At 43.5% G+C, this 18359-nt stretch overlaps 3 protein-coding genes across 3 annotated transcripts; all 3 read right to left on the reverse strand.

Annotated features, from left to right (window-relative positions):
• Window positions 1-5390: 5390 nt before the first annotated feature.
• Window positions 5391-10446, reverse strand: LOC138356824 (uncharacterized). The gene is made up of 2 exons (XM_069313158.1): window positions 10395-10446; window positions 5391-5980 (listed from the first exon to the last, which is right to left on the reverse strand). Exons 1-2 carry the CDS (start codon window positions 10444-10446, stop codon window positions 5391-5393), a joined length of 642 nt encoding a protein of 213 aa, XP_069169259.1.
• Window positions 10447-10474: 28 nt separating this feature from the next.
• On the reverse strand, window positions 10475-10933 carry LOC138356825 (chloride intracellular channel protein 6-like). Its single transcript, XM_069313159.1, has one exon. It carries the CDS (start codon window positions 10931-10933, stop codon window positions 10475-10477), a length of 459 nt encoding a protein of 152 aa, XP_069169260.1.
• A 555-nt stretch (window positions 10934-11488) lies between these two features.
• LOC138356826 (adhesive plaque matrix protein-like) lies at window positions 11489-13015 on the reverse strand. Its single transcript, XM_069313160.1, has one exon. It carries the CDS (start codon window positions 13013-13015, stop codon window positions 11489-11491), a length of 1527 nt encoding a protein of 508 aa, XP_069169261.1.
• Between the last annotated feature and the right edge of the window lie 5344 nt (window positions 13016-18359).

Raw genomic sequence — 18359 nt, forward strand, 5'->3', positions numbered from 1 at the left:
TGATCATCAGCTTCAAATATTAAAAACGTATCCCGGTGAACCATCAATCATATGAAGTTGAAAACAGGATTTCTAGTTTTGGAAGCTCTGCTTGCAATTCTGACAGTTTTTGGCGTGCGCGTGTGTGTGTGTTAGCTAAAAAAATAAAATTTGAAATAATACTATTTTTATTAATCAGGAATTTACGTGAGGATTATCTTGTTATTATTAGTTAATACAGTTCTTATATAAATTTATAATAAGATATAAATCAATGTTATTTATTAACAAAATTACTATATTAGTTTAATCTATAATGACCCAAAACAGAATATATTTCATGAAGTGCTTCATGCTTTAATTTTACAAATTACAGTAATACGATGATAAAAATCACGTTATTCCGATTTCATTGTGTATTTATTTCATATACATACATATAATATGCCTTAAATTTTCCCCTGATCCTCGCAGATCTGTTGGATTTAGACATTCTGATTGCATTGTGATATAAAGTGTCGTTTGAGTCACTGTTTGAACAGTGCAAGTGTAGGTGTATTTCGAGGGCAGGGAGTCAGTTTTGTTTTGTTTTGAGATATATACAAGACTTGTTACATTCTTGTACAGCCACTAGGGGCCTCGTAGCCTGGTGGATAGCGCGCAGGACTCGTAATTCTGTGGCGCGGGTTCGATTCCCGCACGAGGCAGAAACAAATGGGCAAAGTTTCTTTCACCCTAAGTGCCCCTGTTACCTAGCAGTAAATAGGTACCTGGGAGTTAGTCAGCTGTCATGGGCTGCTTCCTGGGGTGTGTGTGTGTGGTGTGGGGAAAAAAAAATAGTAGTTAGTAAACAGTTGATTGACAGTTGAGAGGCGGGCCGAAAGAGCAAAGCTCAACCCCCGTAAAAACACAATTAGTAAACACTAGTACGCGTAGCGTTTCGGGCAGGTCCCTGGAATACGATCCCCGCCGCGAAGAATCGTTGTTACAACCAAGTACCCATTTTACTGTTGAGTTAAACAGAGGCTACAGTTAAGGATTTGCGCCCAGTAAATCCTCCCCGGCCAGGATACGAACCCATGACAAATCGCTCGCGGAACGCCAGGCGAGTGTCTTACCACTGCACCACGGAGTTCGTTCCATACACGACAGTCACTTGAGTGAACCAAGTGTTTAGACTATGTAGAGGAGATGAGGGGGAGGGATGAGTATTTTAGGTGATGCTTAGCGATTTATCCCGTCTTATATATCAGTAACGAGTAAACTAAGTTTTTTAAACGCTATTATAGAGTGAAAAATTATTGTTTAATGGGGTCAGATAAATTAAGTAGATGATGCTAGGTACAGTGTGCTCCCAACCTGTTTTTTTTAATTATACTACTTTTATAACCGTATGTGGAATCTCAAAACAAATTTAAACATTAAAAGTATGTGTAATTATAGAATAGAAAGTGATGGGTGACAGGAATTTAGAATTAAACAGGAACAATTTTCTCTTGATTTGAAAGGAAGAGAAAGCACAATGTGAAGGTTTTTGCCGATAAGTTTGTCAAATAACTTCTAGCTCAATTGGTCGTCAGTTGGGCACCTAGGAATAGGTGTGAGGTCGGTCTAGTTACAGCTGTCTCCTTAATTGTTTAGTTACTCCTCGATAAACTGCTCTTGCATCTGCGCAGTGTCCTGCTAATATTAAGGGGAAACAATTTGCAATAAACAATCTATTTAGAGTTTCTCTAATTCTGTATTTAATGTGTTCCTAAGGGTGCCAGAGTCTTAACTGTGATATATAAAGGTGTGTCATCACGTAAGTGTTGACACACCACAGCCACAGCCACAGCCACAGACACAGCCACAGCCACAGCCACAGACACAGCCACAGCCACAGCCACAGACACAGCCACAGCCACAGCCACAGCCACAGACGGAAATATCATTCATGTACAGACGTGGTGTGATGATATTGTTAACACAGGAAGTCATTTGATAGTTATATGGTCTCTGGTGATGAGGGTTTAACGTTGGTATATATTTAATGACTCAGATATTCATAAGTAGGGCTGATATTAATAGTCCATAACTCCCAGTAATACTTCGTCACATAATACTCTGAAAATATGTATTTGCATTGCAAGTTTGTAGCTCAACTCCGGTACGAAATCAATGCGTCACATTACTAAGTGAGACTGAGAAATGTTACAAATTTAGCTTCCATCAGCATTTGACCTTTAAACTTTATTGACAGATGAGAACATTCCTTTTATATTTCAGACTGACCTTACTGAAAATAGAGAATGCTTTACCAGGGCTTGACACTAACTTTCAGGCACCTGGAACGTTAAAATACTTGAGTAAGGTTCTCTAGAATCCAAAAATACTGCTGTATTAACAATTTACAATCGTTAAAACTGAAGATAACTGAAAAATCAATAAAAAAATGAATAACATATATTGAGCCTTGGGAGGGAGCCGGTCGGCTGAGCGGACAGCACGCTGGACTTGTGTGTTCCTGGGTTCGATCCCAGGCGCCGGCGAGAAACAATGGGCAGAGTTTCTTTCACCCTATGCCCCTGTTACCTAACAGTAAAATAGGTACCTGGGTGTTAGCTGTCACGGGCTGCTTCCTGGGGGTGGAGGCCTGGTCGAGGACCGGGCCGTGGGGACACTAAAAAGCCCCGAAATCATCTCAAGATAACCTCAAGATAGCCTCTGAACAGACCTGGTCTGAAAATAATCTTAGAAGATACAGAAGATACTTCTGCATCATATATCCATCTTGCTAAGCAACACACACGACCTCTGTATTTACATATTCTCGGTATTTATACCACTCAGACGCCCTAGAACGAGTCTAAGAAGGGTAACAGTTCACCTCTGCTACTTAACACTTGTTGTATGTAGACTATAACGACCTTTAAAGGGAGGAAATTCAAAACACTATTCTACGTTCTGCTCTCGTGCACTGTAAACTGGCCAGAGCACGACGCTAACATAAAATAAAATATAAAATACATGTCAACATTCATCAACTACAAACTACTTCTGTAAACAACCGTCCGGTTGAATCACCCAGTCACTCCTCTGGCTTCTTCACCGTCATGCCGGAGAAGAGGCGGCCACCCAACTCTCTCCTAACAATGGCTTTATGTTAATATGTCAAATTAAAATATATACCGGGTCACTGAGGAAAATTGTCCTCGCGGTAAACTTGTGAAAATCTTTTTGCATATTATAACAGGTTCAGACATTATATCACAATAACGATCAACCAGGCTGTGACTCATACGTCAGGCTGCGAGCAGCCGCGTCCAACAGCCTGGTTGATCAGTCCGGCAACCAAGAGGCCTGGTCGACGACCGGGCCGCGGGGACGCTAAGCCCCGGAAGCACCTCAAGGTAACCTCAAGGTAACGTGGCTGGAAAATCAGCTATTCAACATACCCATCTGAAAATAACAGGAGTAAAGACGTTTGACATACGACACATTCACAATACAGCTCAGGTGATATATTTATAAACTTAATTTACTCACAGGCAGACAGAGCCATGGAAACACTTCAGCCTCAATTCGTATTTTCCAAACACACAATTTTATTATTCTGACAAAAATCAGGCTGCATGATATTAGAAATACTCACGTTTAATCACTTTTTTAGTATTTTTTAAAAGCATAAACAATTAATTACAGAAAAACTCGGACGTGGAGTTTCGACACAATATCAATAAGTCTCCTTTACTGCATAAAGTTGGTGAGTAAAAACGAAATAAAAAATGTGATGTATTTGAGAAAAAAACAATTGATTGAAAATTTTCAATTAATGTTTGGTTCACAATTAGTTAATGAAACATTCTGGCAGCATAGTGCTTTATTGAAATAAAGGCGCGTATTGCAAGTGAAAATGGAAGAAAAGAGATAGAGATAAAGAGAAATAGAGAGAACGAGAGAGAGAGAGAGAAAGAGATAAAAGAAAGAGATAAAAGAAAGAGAGAGAGAGAGAGAGAGAGAGAGAGAGAGAGAGAGAGAGAGAGAGAGAGAGAGAGAGAGAGAGAGAGAGAGAGAGAGAGAGAGAGAGAGAGAGAGAGAGAGAGAGAGAGAGAGAGAGAGAGAGAGAGAGAGAGAGAGAGAGAGAGAGAGAGAGAGAGAGAGAGAGAGAGAGAGAGAGAGAGAGAGAGAGAGAGAGAGAGAGAGAGAGAGAGAGAGAGAGAGAGAGAGAGAGAGAGAGAGAGAGAGAGAGAGAGAGAAGAGAGAGAGAGAGAAGAGAGAGAGAGAGAGAGAGAGAGAGAGAGAGAGAGAGAGAGAGAGAGAGAGAGAGAGAGAGAGAGAGAGAGAGAGAGAGAGAGAGAGAGAGAGAGAGAGAGAGAGAGAGAGAGAAGAGAGAGAGAGAAAGGAAAGAAAGAGAGAGATAAAAGAAATAAAGAGAGAGATAAAAGAAAGAAAGAGAGAGATAAAAGAAAGAAAGAGAGAGAAAGAGAAAGAGAAACAGAGACAGTGATAATAATGAAGTATTCATGATATTCATTGGAAGGAAGACTTATGTCATCATAAGAGAGACAGGAGGAGAATGCCTAAAAGAAGAAATGAAGCAGAGAGAGAGATTGAGGGGTGGAGAGGGGCTCATAACTTGTCTTAGGAGCAGCGAACAAAAGAAGAGAAGAAGGTTGGAATTAACGGAGAGAGAGGAGAAGTAAAAGAGACGAAACGCTCAGAAAAGCAGGGAAAGAATAAGATAAAAAGTAGGATCTTAAGAGATGGAGGAAAGAAAGGAATAATGGGAAAAAAGGAAGGAGGGAAAGAGGGAAAGATGGATGTTGGGAAGAAATGTAGAAAAGACGGAGTATTGTGGGGTCATTAATTCAGGGTTAGATTGTGATTGTGGACGAAAGTAAAGGGGGTAGGGAGAATATATGAAAGGAAAAGAAAATGCAGAAGAAGCAAGAAGTTTGGAATTGAGTATCGAATAACTTGTGACAGTGGCTTGTGAGCTCTGCATGGTGACGCCAGAGCTCAGAACAGCGTGTGACAGTGGCTTGTGAGCCCTGCATGGTGGCGCCAAAGCTCAGAACAGCTTGTGAGAGTGTTTGTGAGCGCTGTATGGTGACTCCAGAGCTCAGAACAGCTTGTGAGAGTGTTTGTGAGCCCTGCATGGTGACCCCAGAGCTCAGAACAGCTTGTATGAATGTTTGTGAGCGCTGTATGGTGACCCCAGAGCTCAGAACAGCTTGTGAGAGTGTTTGTGAGCGCTGTATGGTGACCCCAGAGCTCAGAACAGCTTGTGAGAATGTTTGTGAGCGCTGTATGGTGACCCCAGAGCTCAGAACAGCTTGTGAGAATGTTTGTGAGCCCTGCATGGTGACCCCAGAGCTCAGAATAGCGTGTGACAGTGGCTTGTGAGCCCTGAATGGTGACCCCAGAGCTCAGAACAGCTTGTGAGAGTGACTTGTGAGCCCTGCATGGTGACGCCAGAGCTCAGAACAGCGTGTGACAGTGGCTTGTGAGCTCTGCATGGTGACCCCAGAGCTCAGAACAGCTTGTGAGAATGTTTGTGAGCTCTGCATGGTGACGCCAGAGCTCAGAACAGCTTGTGAGAGTGTTTGTGAGCGCTGTATGGTGACTCCAGAGCTCAGAACAGCTTGTGAGAATGTTTGTGAGCTCTGCATGGTGACCCCAGAGCTCAGAACAGCTTGTGAGAATGTTTGTGAGCTCTGCATGGTGACCCCAGAGCTCAGAACAGCTCGTGAGAGTGTTTGTGAGCGCTGTATGGTGACCCCAGAGCTCAGAACAGCTTGTGAGAGTGTTTGTGAGCCCTGAATGGTGACCCCAGAGCTCAGAACAGCTTGTGAGAGTGTTTGTGAGCGCTGTATGGTGACCCCAGAGCTCAGAACAGCTTGTGAGAGTGTTTGTGAGCCCTGAATGGTGACACCAGAGCTCAGAACAGCTTGTGAGAGTGTTTGTGAGCGCTGTATGGTGACCCCAGAGCTCAGAACAGCTTGTGAGAGTGTGAGCCCTGCATAGTGACCAAGGAGTCAGATATTGCCTCAGGCTCCACCATGAACATATTACAGTCTAACCCGACCTGAGTCGCTCACTGTTTAAATCACCATCAATACTTTCAATACTTTATTAATAACCACCATCATCATCACAACCACCATTATCACCATTCACCCTTGTCATTATCACCATCACCGTGAGTGATGGTGAGCAGCTTAGAAACAAACAAACCCTTCTCCTCTAACGGGAGAGTGAATCTCCTCTTATACACGAAAAACATCTGTTTTCTTCCTCTACAAGTGCCTCATCTTGTCTCACCTGATTGTGAGGTCCCTTGCCTCACGACCAGGTGTTCCATGAGACATGTATCCTTCCCTATGTCTCAGACAGGTGTTCCATGGGACACGTGTCGTACCGTGTGTAACCTCCCCTTTCTCATTAAACCCTTGGCATGACGCCAAGGGTTTAATGAGAAAGGGAAGGTTCAAACCGGCTCAAATATTTTCAGAGGATTCACTATATACTCACTATCGGATTCAGAGTTAGATTGTATTGAGAGTTTGTGTTGAGATTCGTGATAAATTCATGCATTTTTTTGGTTTTATATTCATTAAATATTAGTTTTTCAAATTTGTGATTAAATGAGGGGGACATAGAACTTGATATATATTTCAGGAAATGTTTTCTATATATTCAAATTCAGGTTTTCTATTATACGGTCAGGCGAGATGTGAACATAGAACGATAACACAAACGCCAGATAATCTTATGGGTTTCTGCCGGGATCCATAAATTTAAGGCGATTGCTTGATGACGTTAGAGCCTGGGAGTGTCTCAGTCCTCCCCTGAGGAACATTAAACTGAAAGCGGTGAGACACATAGATCAGAGCGCCGGCTCGGACTGGTGTTCCGCTTAATGCACGGAGGGAGGAAAATAGAATGAAAATAGAATGAGAGAAAGAGAAGAGTAAGAGAGAGAGAGAGAGAGAGAGAGAGAGAGAGAGAGAGAGAGAGAGAGAGAGAGAGAGAGAGGAGAGAGAGAGAGAAGGTGGGACAATTAAACGTTAAACGTCAGTTAAACGAGAGAGAGAATCTCTCGTTCGACTTGTGAATGGTCCAGGACGGACCGAAACGTCGTCGTCCCTTCACTTTCTAGTGTGTGGTTTGGTCAACATATTTCAGCCACGTTATTGTGACTCCTCGTCTGCAGAGAGAGAGAGAGAGAGAGAGAGAGAGAGAGAGAGAGAGAGAGAGAGAGAGAGTTGGAGGCCTAACTTACCTAACTTTCACACAAGGAGCACATTGGGTGTTGCCGTGTCAATGGCCAGAGGGCAAGGCCTTTGTGGGGTTAGATACTAATATTTGGCATCTAATCAAACCATCTAATCTTAAAAGGCAATATGTCTTAAAATGCGAGATAAATATGGGCATCTAACCCCACAAACTGCCACCCTCCCCGATGCGATTTTCTTGACGTGATTTCTGAAATATTAGGTCTAGTGTCCGTAGACTTGTTTACATCTTGTGCAAGGGTAGGGACCCATAGCCTCGGAGATGAAAATAAAGAGTACTCAGAGAAGACCTTGTGGATCCTCTCTGAACACTTTGATATTTTATTCTCCTACCACCCCTATTCTTTTTGTATGTGTATATGTCTGTCTAACTTTATTTTAAAATTACATTACACAAAAAAGTGTTACAACATTGGTTACATGCACGGTACAAGGCTACCTTACCTTGAGGTTACCTTGAGGTGCTTCCGGGGCTTAGCGTCCCCGCGGCCCGGTCGTCGACCAGGCCTCCTGGTTGCTGGACTGATCAACCAGGCTGTTGAATGCGGCTGCTCGCAGCCTGACGTATGAGTCACAGCCTGGTTGATCATGGCTACTTGTCACAGGTTTTAGAGCTCCTCCAGTTCCTCAGATGGTGATCAGGAATCATGGATGCAGTGAGCATTTCCTCTCTGGATCACCACACTAAGGCGCAGAAAGAGAAAACTGGCAGCTCTAGGGTCTCTAGTTGTTCGTATATAAACACATATATATATTATATAATGCATAGGATATGCATTTTAGGTCAATAAATGTCCTGTTATTCGCAAGTTCAATAGGAAAATACATTTAAGCAAGCCAATAAACATGATTTACGAGTATTTGATTTGTATATATTTAGGCGACTGAGAAGGCCAAGCGGCCAATAGGAGGGCTGCTGAGCATGCTTCTCCGCCAATACCAGAGGAACCCATTTATGACGTCAAGTGCTTGTCGACCAATACCAAGGAACCCATGTGTGACGTCACGTGCTTATCGACCAATACCATGGAACTCATGTGTGACGTTCGAGGTAAACACTGATACATACCACTTGGGTCCACCTATTTCTGTCCCGACTGAGAATCGAACCCAGGATCTCGAATGTGATTCGAGAATGAATCTCGACAATGTTTTTTCAACACATGATGAAGAACTTAAAACATGTGTATACTTCTTTATGATGAGTATACACATGTTTTTTTCTCCCTTGCTTGTTAGGATGAGTATATTGTCTTCCCCTTTTGCCTGTTTTGATGAGTATATTGTCTTACTTAGGATGAATATTATCTCCTACTCTTTTTGCCTATAATGATGATCATCTTCTATCTACTTGGCTGATATGATGTGTATACTGTTTTCTCTGTTGTAAATTTTGTCATTGTTAAATGTTTTTTTCTAGATAGTGATTATACTGACAGGTTGCGTGTTGATAATCTTGAAGGATAGTTGAGGTGGTGTTCAGCATCGATCTTGTTATGAATTATTTAGCGAGGTTCAGTACCTGCTGTTTGTGTGTGTGTGTGTGTGTGTGTGTGTGTGTGTGTGTGTGTGTGTGTGTGTGTGTGTGTGTGTGTTTACTAGTTGTGTTTACTAGTTGTGTTTTTGCGGGGGTTGAGCTTTGCTCTTTCGGCCCGCCTCTCAACTGTTTACTAACTACTTTTTTTTTCCCACACCACACACACACACACCCCAGGAAGCAGCCCGTGACAGCTGACTAACTCCCAGGTACCTATTTACTGCTAGGTAACAGGGGCATTCAGGGTGAAAGAAACTTTGCCCATTTGTTTCTGCCTCGTGCGGGAATCGAACCCGCGCCACAGAATTACGAGTCCTGTGCGCTATCCACCAGGCTACGAGGCCCCATGTGTGTGTGTGTGTGTGTGTGATCACTTCTCATATATCTGATCATCTTTACCACCAACATTAGCATCATTACAACAATCTCTAACCCAATTCTTTATCATATTTAGGACCTCTTTAACAATCAGATTCACTATACCAATTCAGTCATTAAGTCACCGTCACCATCTTCAGCTACACCACCACAGTCATCATTCTCACCACCAAATTACACCAGGAGCCTATTTGCATCACCCCTTGTCATAACCTACATCACTACCACAATTTTCACTATTATGGACAGCACCACTTTCATCATCACCACAGGCACCACCGCGAACATAAGCACAACCCACAACAATCACATCTACTACCACCACTACCATCACTATCAACTAAACCATTGTTACACTATCCACTACAATCATCACCCATCACCATCACCACCTACACTATCACTATTGCTGAGAATTCCACCACCTTAACCACACACCAACCGTTACCACCATCTCCACTACCAGCTACAATAACCACTACCCCCCCTCCCAACCACCACCACTGCAAAAAACAATCAACTATCATCTCTGTTCTTAAATCCGTATCTTGTGAAACTACGACAAGACTGAACGACAAGACTGGCGCCAGCGTCGAATGGGTTAACCTTTGAGAATAGGTTGAGGCAGCTGGACCTCACATTACTGGAGGACATACGAAACAGAAGAGACATGATCACAGCATTTAAGATTCTGAGGGAAATAGAGAACAGTTTCTTTCAAGTGAGAGAAAAGCCGCAAAACACAAATGAGTTGAAGAATTTGCAATGAAATTCTCGTAATCTTGCAGAGTGGTGTGCTACAACGCCATTAATCAACCCATTATTTTTGCATTCTGTATCATAAGGGTCAATTCTCAAGCAAATCTGTGGTGAAAACAAGCAAATGGACTACTCTTATTTTTCCCTTTTCTTTTATTTCTTCTCTTCTTATTCATCAGCTAATTATCATCTCCTATTTGTTTGTGTCCCATTTATAACGCCCCATCATTCTTATTCTCATTCCACCACTATCAACAGTATTTCATCACCAAAGAAATACGTCTTGAGTTATTAATGTTATCATTAATAACGTATTAATTAGAACATTAATGTATCTGTTATTATTCCATTTCCCTAATTCCTACTTCCCTTACACTTCTCGCATGGGAGAAGTGAGAGAAGTAGTAATAATGTAACTACCCCTTATCTCTTCCTCTCATTTTCTGCTTCTCCCATAATACCTGTTCTCTTTATAACCTCTTCCAGGATTTCTGTCATGATTCCTGCTCTCATTGTAGTCTCTTGTTATTCATTTTATGATTTATGCTCTTATTCCTGCTTCTATAATGATTCCTGCTTTCATTTCTGCTTCTATAATGATTCCTGTTCTCAGTTCTGCTTCTATAATGATTCCTGCTCTCATTTCTGCTCCTACCATGATTCCTGCTCTCAGTTCTGCTTCTATAATGATTCCTACTCTCAGTTCTGCTTCTATAATGATTCCTGCTTTCATTTCTGCTTCTATAATGATTCCTGTTCTCAGTTCTGCTTCTATAATGATTCCTGCTCTCATTTCTGCTCCTACCATGATTCCTGCTCTCAGTTCTGCTTCTATAATGATTCCTGCTCTCAGTTCTGCTTCTATAATGATTCCTGCTCTCATTTCTGCTTCTACAATGATTCCTGCTCTCATTTCTGCTTCTACAATGATTCCTGCTCTCATTTCTGCTTCTACAATGATTCCTGCTCTCATTCCATTCCCTGCCGTGATTCCTATCATGATTTCAGTTCACATTTTACTTTCTCCCATGATTCCTGCTCTCATTCCAGCCACTACCATGATTCCCACCATCAGGCCTGCTCTGACCCTCCCCTCACTTAACACTAGCAAGAATCATGACCCAGTTCCCCTCTGCTTGTCGTCCTCTCTTCATATATATGTGTTCCAGATTTTCTTTTCGTACGTTCAAGCACTGTCCTGCTCTATCTCTATTCACATCTTATTCCTTCATCTTTCATCTGTTTCCTCATCTTCGACTTCATTCATTCCTTTGTCCCTCATTCCTTCTCTATCTACTTTTATCTCATCTCTTCTTTACCATCTCTTACGTACCTGCTTCGTTCAAATAGCTTTCCTTTTCAATACACTCTCACCAATCACTCCTATTGTCAATAATACCCACGATTCACAGCCTGTTACTCTTCCCCTCTACTAATCCTTTCTCTTCTCTTATTCCCCCTTTCTACTAATCCTTTCTCCCCTCTTCTTTCCTCACCCCCTCTTCCCCCTTATTACCCTCATCCTCACCACACTCCTCACAATATCTATCGTTTGTCAGTTTATCCTACTCCTCGCAAGGTTCCAAGGTATGGTAGTTGAAGATGGTGTGATGTTTTGATGTCCCTGTGGATGGTAGGCTGGTGGTCCTCGTGTGGATGGTAGGCTGGTGGTCCTGGTGTGGATGGTAGGCTGGTGGTCCTGGTGTGGATGGTAGGCTGGTGGTCCTGGTGTGGATGGTAGCCTGCTGGTCCTGGTATGGATGGTAGGCTGGTGGTCCTGGTGTGGATGGTAGGCTGGTGGTCCTGGTGTGGATGGTAGGCTGGTGTGGATGGTAGGCTGGTGGTTCTGGTGTGGATGGTAGACTGGTGGTCCTGGTGTGGATGGTAGGCTGGTGGTCCTGGTGTGGATGGTAGGCTGGTGGTCCTGGTGTGGATGGTAGGCTGGTGGTCCTGGTGTGGATGGTAGGCTGGCGGTCCTGGTGTGGATGGTAGGCTGGTGGTCCTGGTGTGGATGGTAGGCTGGCGGTCCTGGTGTGGATGGTAGGCTGGTGGTCCTGGTGTGGATGGTAGGCTGGTGGTCCTGGTATGGATGGTAGGCTGGTGGTCCTCGTGTGGATGGTAGGCTGGTGGTCCTGGTGTGGATGGTAGACTGGTGGTCCTGGTGTGGATGGTAGGCTGGTGGTCCTGGTGTGGATGGTAGACTGGTGGTCCTGGTGTGGATGGTAGCCTGCTGGTCCTGGTATGGATGGTAGGCTGGTGGTCCTGGTGTGGATGGTAGACTGGTGGTCCTGGTGTGGATGGTAGGCTGGTGGTCCTGGTGTGGATGGTAGGCTGGTGGTCCTGGTGTGGATGGTAGGCTGGTGGTCCTGGTGTGGATGGTAGACTGCTGGTCCTGGTGTGGATGGTAGACTGGTGGTCCTGGTGTGGATGGTAGGCTGGTGGTCCTGGTGTGGATGGTAGACTGGTGGTCCTGGTGTGGATGGTAGACTGGTGGTCCTGGTGTGGATGGTAGGCTGGTGGTCCTGGTATGGATGGTAGGCTGGTGGTCCTGGTGTGGATGGTAGACTGGTGGTCCTGGTATGGATGGTAGACTGGTGGTCCTGGTGTGGATGGTAGGCTGGTGGTCCTGGTGTGGATGGTAGGCTGGTGGTCCTGGTGTGGATGGTAGGCTGGTGGTCCTGGTGTGGATGGTAGACTGGTGGTCCTGGTGTGGATGGTAGACTGCTGGTCCTGGTATGGATGGTAGGCTGGTGGTCCTGGTGTGGATGGTAGACTGGTGGTCCTGGTGTGGATGGTAGGCTGGTGGTCCTGGTGTGGATGGTAGGCTGGTGGTCCTGGTGTGGATGGTAGACTGGTGGTCCTGGTGTGGATGGTAGACTGCTGGTCCTGGTATGGATGGTAGGCTGGTGGTCCTGGTGTGGATGGTAGACTGGTGGTCCTGGTGTGGATGGTAGGCTGGTGGTCCTGGTATGGATGGTATCCTAATGGTCCTCATGTGGTGGTGATCTACGTATCCAGATGTGGTAATATCCTGATGGGATAGTAATCTTCTTGTCCATATGTGTTGGTGACCTGTTCTCATGTGGAGGTAACCAGCTTGAACAGTCTGCTGTGCCAGATGGAGAGAGAGAGGAGCATTCCGGGCTACTTAAGTGAGGACTAGAGACGACTTAATAAGAATAAGTGGTTGTGCTGGGCTGGTTGAGATAGCGGCTTATGCTACACTGACAACCACACGTTGGTAGAAAGGTTATAACCTGGTGATCCAATGGCTTCGTAGAGGGACAGTTTAGCCACTGATCTTCTGGTGTGTATTAATGGAGAAATATGTTGCCTGAGCAGTTGATACTGTGTTGGTCCATTTCAAGGGAGGCGGTACAGTCACCCTGTATTCACTTTAAGAGAAGTGGATAGATGCTTACTGGGAAGGGATGAGGTAGAGCCAGATCTAGCACATCAGGAGAAAGGGGGAAAAGGGTGTGGTTTGCTGCAGGGTGGAGAGGATAGTTGAGGCATACGTGGCCACATATCCCAGGTGATCCGAACACATATTTCGAATGATATACACACACACATATACCATGATAATGTTCCTTCGTTGTTGCCAAAGTGACATTGATCAACCCAGGAAGTGTTTTTGACTTATTGCTTGTATTCTCCTCATTTTTCATGCATTATTACCTCGTCTCCTCGTGCACACACACACACACACACACACACACACACACACACACACACACACACACACACACACACACACACACGCTGGTGGGTGGTGGAACACTAGTGGGACGCGAACAAGGGGACACAGGTGGAAACTGAGTACCCACATGAGCCACAGAGACGTTAGAAGGAACTTTTTCAGTGTCAGAGTTGTTAACGAATGGAATGCATTAGGCAGTGATGTGGTGGAGGCTGACTCCATACACAGTTTCAAATGTAGATATGATAGAGCACAGTAGGCTCAGGAACCTGTACACCTGTTGATTGACAGTTGAGAGGCGGGACCAAAGAGCCAAAGCTCAACCCCCGCAAGCACAAATAGGGGAGTACACGCGCGCACGAGCAAGTCGCAACAGCTCCTCTGAGCAAACAACACGAACAAGATCCAAGAAATGCGAGAAATAATATAACCCAGACTCAAATTAAATTATGTAAGCAGTGCAGGGAATGGCCTCTTTAATATTCAACACACACAAATGAGATAATTTCGTGGCGTTACCAATTTAAGTAAAATTATTCTTGGCTTGTGGTGAACGTTCTAAATAATGCAGAATTATCATTATAAACAAAATATAGTACATTGGAAGTAAACTTGGGAAACGAGTGTTATATTTTAGTTCTTCTAAAACTCTGAAAACCCATGTTGTTTAAGACAAGACATAAGACATTGGAAAAGAAAGTGGTAAGCAAACTAGATGATTAAATCTAAGCAAAGCAGCATAGAAACACCTAATGTGGGGAATTATATCAATATGGTTTTAATAAGGAAAAGTAATAATAACTTTTCGTTTAATTTCATCGGAGTTATTCTCAAATTGCAACTAAAAATATTAATGTTTAGTTCTATATGCAAATGCAGTTTTAGATGTTAGGATACATACATGCGCACGCACGCACGCACACATATACACATCTCCAGGAAGCAGCCCTTAGCAGCTGTCTAGCTCTCAGGTACCTATTTACTGCTAGGTGAATAGGGGCACTAGGGTAAAATAAACTCTTCCCATTTGTTTCTGCCTTGGCCGGGAATCGAACCCGGGCCCTTAAGATTCCGACCCCCCGAGCGCTATTCACTCAGCCGCGAGGCCCCCTTCCGCGAGGTTTCTGTGTGTGTGTGTGTGTGTGTGTGTGTGTGTGTGTGTGTGTGTGTGTGTGTGTGTGTGTGTGTGTGCGTGTGTGTGTGTGTGTGTGTATACTCACCTATTTGTGCTTGCAGGATCGAGCATTGACTCTTGGATCCCGCCTAAGTGCATGTGTGTGTGTGTGTGTGTGTGAGTGTGTGTGTCTCTGTGTGCGTCTGTGTGTGTGTGTGTGTGTGTGTGTCTGTGTGCGTCTGTGTGTGTGTGTCTCTGTGTGCGTCTGTGCGTGTGTGTGTGTCTCTGTGTGCGTGTCTCTGTGTGCGTGTGTGTGTATATATGTGTGTGTACCGAGAGGCGTATAATCACCTTACTGTCGTAAAGAGGAATTTACTTTAGTTCAGTATTATGTTCAGAAGTAAAGTACACTTACTATCAACTCAGCAAGGTATTGCGGGGGGTCAATAATGTCTCTGTTGCGGTTTTATATAAACCTTGAAACCAACACCAAAATAAACAATATCTCACAATACAATGAACGTTCATAGGTTTGTTTATACTAAGGGGAGGCAGCTTGCAGTAATTCTGGTTGTATGTGTTCATCTAATTCACTTCCACACTCTCTCTTATTGCAAGCAATTACTCTCATTGCTTGTAATTACCCGAGTAATGACCAATTCTCGCGTTAGATGAGGCTGACTACCTGGACAGTTGTAGTTCCTAATCTGTTTGAATGTTTGGTCACTTGCCTGCATCGCTACCTGCTGTTAGAGTCTACTTGCTCTGCTTCGAAGTTGAGTTTAACTATCCCACTTTTTATCTCTTTCTCTCTCTCTCTCTCTCTTTCTCTCTCTCTCTCTCTCTCTCTCTCTCTCTCTCTCTCTCTCTCTCTCTCTCTCTCTCTCTCTCTCTCTCTCTCTCTATGCATCCATTTATTCCTCCAGCCTCTCATCAGGGGTGAGTGTCCAGACGTGTAGCAGAGAGCCACTTTAAATAACCAACGGTGTAACAATTAGTTTAATGCAAAGGTCGGTGGAGGGTTGCAGCACAACACCGCATCCCAGGGACACATAACACAGTGCCACAGCACGCTACACCAGTGTAAATTACCTGTACAACACTACTAACTCTTTCCAATTACCAGCCTAGTAACACAAGTGATATTTCCAATTACTGTGCAGCAACACACTTAAGATCAGTCTTGGTCTGAGGCTTGTAGTTGGTCTCTGAACTACGAATTTGTGCTTAAAAAGAGGTTCGTCTTTGCAACAGTGTTGGAAAGTTATTGATTATCAATTAGGAATTCTATTTAACGTGTTTTCACTGTTCAGTTATCATGATAATTATTACTCTTGTCGTCATTAATGAGAAAATGTTTCCAGTATTGTGTGATCTATTATCGTGTTAGGTTATTTGTAAGTTAAATTTACTTTTGTAAGTTAAATTTATTTGTAAGTAAAAATTTACTTTTATTATTAAATAATAATTATGATTATAAATTATTTAATGAACTGCATATTACTGACATTTTCTTAAATTCGTTTATTTTTAATACAGTTGAACTGTATGTTACGGTTGCCAGCCTGTTGCCAAAACGTTTTACATAATTTTGCATATTTCGGCAATTTTGCATATTTTGCATACTGGCGAAGTGTCCCTTGTTCTTAGAGAAGCAACAGCCTCCTGGTAGTCTCTCGTGTCTCCTTAAGCTTGGTAATTAATTCATTAAAGGAGAGAGTTAGTTTCGGCAGCCTTTGTGAATGATACATAGAAAACAAATTTGACATCAATATTCTACGGGCTCACCATAGCCCGTGCTACTTGTAACATTTTTGTCCCAAGTAGCGAATCTTAAACAACAGCAACGACATCCATATTAGCGAGGCTGGTATAGTGAATCATCGTTCAACCTCGTTCTGACAGTTCCTGCCACGGCGCTGGAACCAATCGTATTGGCGTTTGCCTTTCCATTGGAGACTTTTGGCGCCGTGGAGAGGGGGGAACCTGCTGCATGGGTAACAGCTTCTCCCCCCGTATCAACCTACCCTGGCTTTGAGCCCTGGAGAGGCCACTACATACCGATAACCAGAGCACAACTCCATAGTCTCCTGAGACTGATGGATGCTTACTACAACTAACATGTTAAAACATCAGCTTTTTGTTCCAACAGAATAAACAGGAAGTGCACATCTGTTCCTTCCTGAGCTTGCTATGACGATTTTTTTCTGTTGTTTCATCTGAATTATTTATATAAATAATTCAATCATTCCTGTGTACGAGTTCACGTTTCTCTTCAAACATGACAGGTTCTCTATGTTGTATTCACCACATATCTCTGACTCCATAAAAACTATTTGTTCTCACATAATTATCTTTCTTTCTAGTTGTCTTGTTCATCATTTTTTTGTAATGTTCACTGTATGTTGGCTACTCCCTAAACGTAAGATTTTCCTTAAATGTTCGATTATCCAAAAATATCCATCATTTTACTATATATATATATTCTTAATATATATATATATATATATATATAATATATATATATATATATTTTAAGAAGTCTATAATTTGTCTTGATATTTTAGCAATAGTTGGAAAACAAAGTAAGAAAGAGTTCTTCCTCCATAAAGTCGTTTTATTTCTCAGTGAATATATTTTAAAACATAAAACAATAAAAATTCACCAAAAGGATTCGTGACATGTAATAACTTACATACACACACACACACATACACGCACGTACGCACACACACATACACGCACGCACGCACACATACACGCACGCACACACACACGAATTGAAAAATGAGAGCCGGCGGCCCAGCGGACAGTACGCTGTACACGTGATCCTGTGGTTCCGGTTTCGATCCCGGGTGCCGGCGAGAAACGATGGGCAGAGTTTCTTTTACCTTATGCCCCTGTTACCTAGCAGTAAATAGGTACCTGGGAGTTAGTCAGCTGTCACGGGCTGCTTCCTGGGGATGTGTGTATGTGTGTGTGTGTGTGTGTACAAGACGAAGCTGGAAAAAGTCCAAAGGTATGCCACTAGACTAGTCCCAGAACTAAGAGGCATGAGTTACGAGGAAAGGCATCTCCTCTCTCCCTTCTTTTCTCTAGTGTCGTAAGGTTTAGTTCCTTCAGACGCTCTTCATATCCCATCCCAGCAGTACGTGTGTGCGTGTGTGTGTGTGTGTGTGTGTGTGTGTGTGTGTGTGTGTGTGTGTGTGTGTGTGTGTGTGTGTGAGTGTGTGTGTGAGTGTGTGTGTGAGTGTGTGTGTGTGTGTGTGTGTGTGTGTGTGTGTGTGTGTGTGTGTGTGTGTGTGTGTGTGTGTGAGTGTGTGTGTGTGTGTGGGTCGTGTCTAAGCAATCAGCTAAAAATATGCACAAATAACCATTGCCACACACCCGGGAACACGCGAGGCTCGTCCGACCCCACAATCGCACCCGGGCCAACACTTAACTAAAATATTGATGCTCAAATTCGACCTTGCGTGCTCCTTGTTTCCATTATGACAGTCTCCGAGGTGTTTAACTACCACACACACACACACACACACACACACACACACACACACACACACACACACACAGGTGATGTGGTGGAGGCTGACACCATACACAGTTTTA

The sequence above is a fragment of the Procambarus clarkii genome, chromosome 74 (assembly GCF_040958095.1).
Source record: "Procambarus clarkii isolate CNS0578487 chromosome 74, FALCON_Pclarkii_2.0, whole genome shotgun sequence".
Classification (NCBI taxonomy): domain Eukaryota; kingdom Metazoa; phylum Arthropoda; class Malacostraca; order Decapoda; family Cambaridae; genus Procambarus; species Procambarus clarkii.

Excerpts from the sequence above, each read along its gene's own strand:
- LOC138356825 (XM_069313159.1), bottom strand. The coding sequence starts at position 10,933 with ATGATAGGAATCACGGCAGGGAATGGAATGAGAGCAGGAATCATTGTA.
- LOC138356826 (XM_069313160.1), bottom strand. The coding sequence starts at position 13,015 with ATGAGAACAGGTCACCAACACATATGGACAAGAAGATTACTATCCCAT.
- LOC138356824 (XM_069313158.1), bottom strand. The coding sequence starts at position 10,446 with ATGAGAGCAGGAATCATGACAGAAATCCTGGAAGAGGTTATAAAGAGA. Across the intron at positions 5,981-10,394 it reads AGAGGTTATAAAGAGAACAG|GGCTCACACTCTCACAAGCT; the intron begins GTATTATGGGAG and ends GTCACTATGCAG.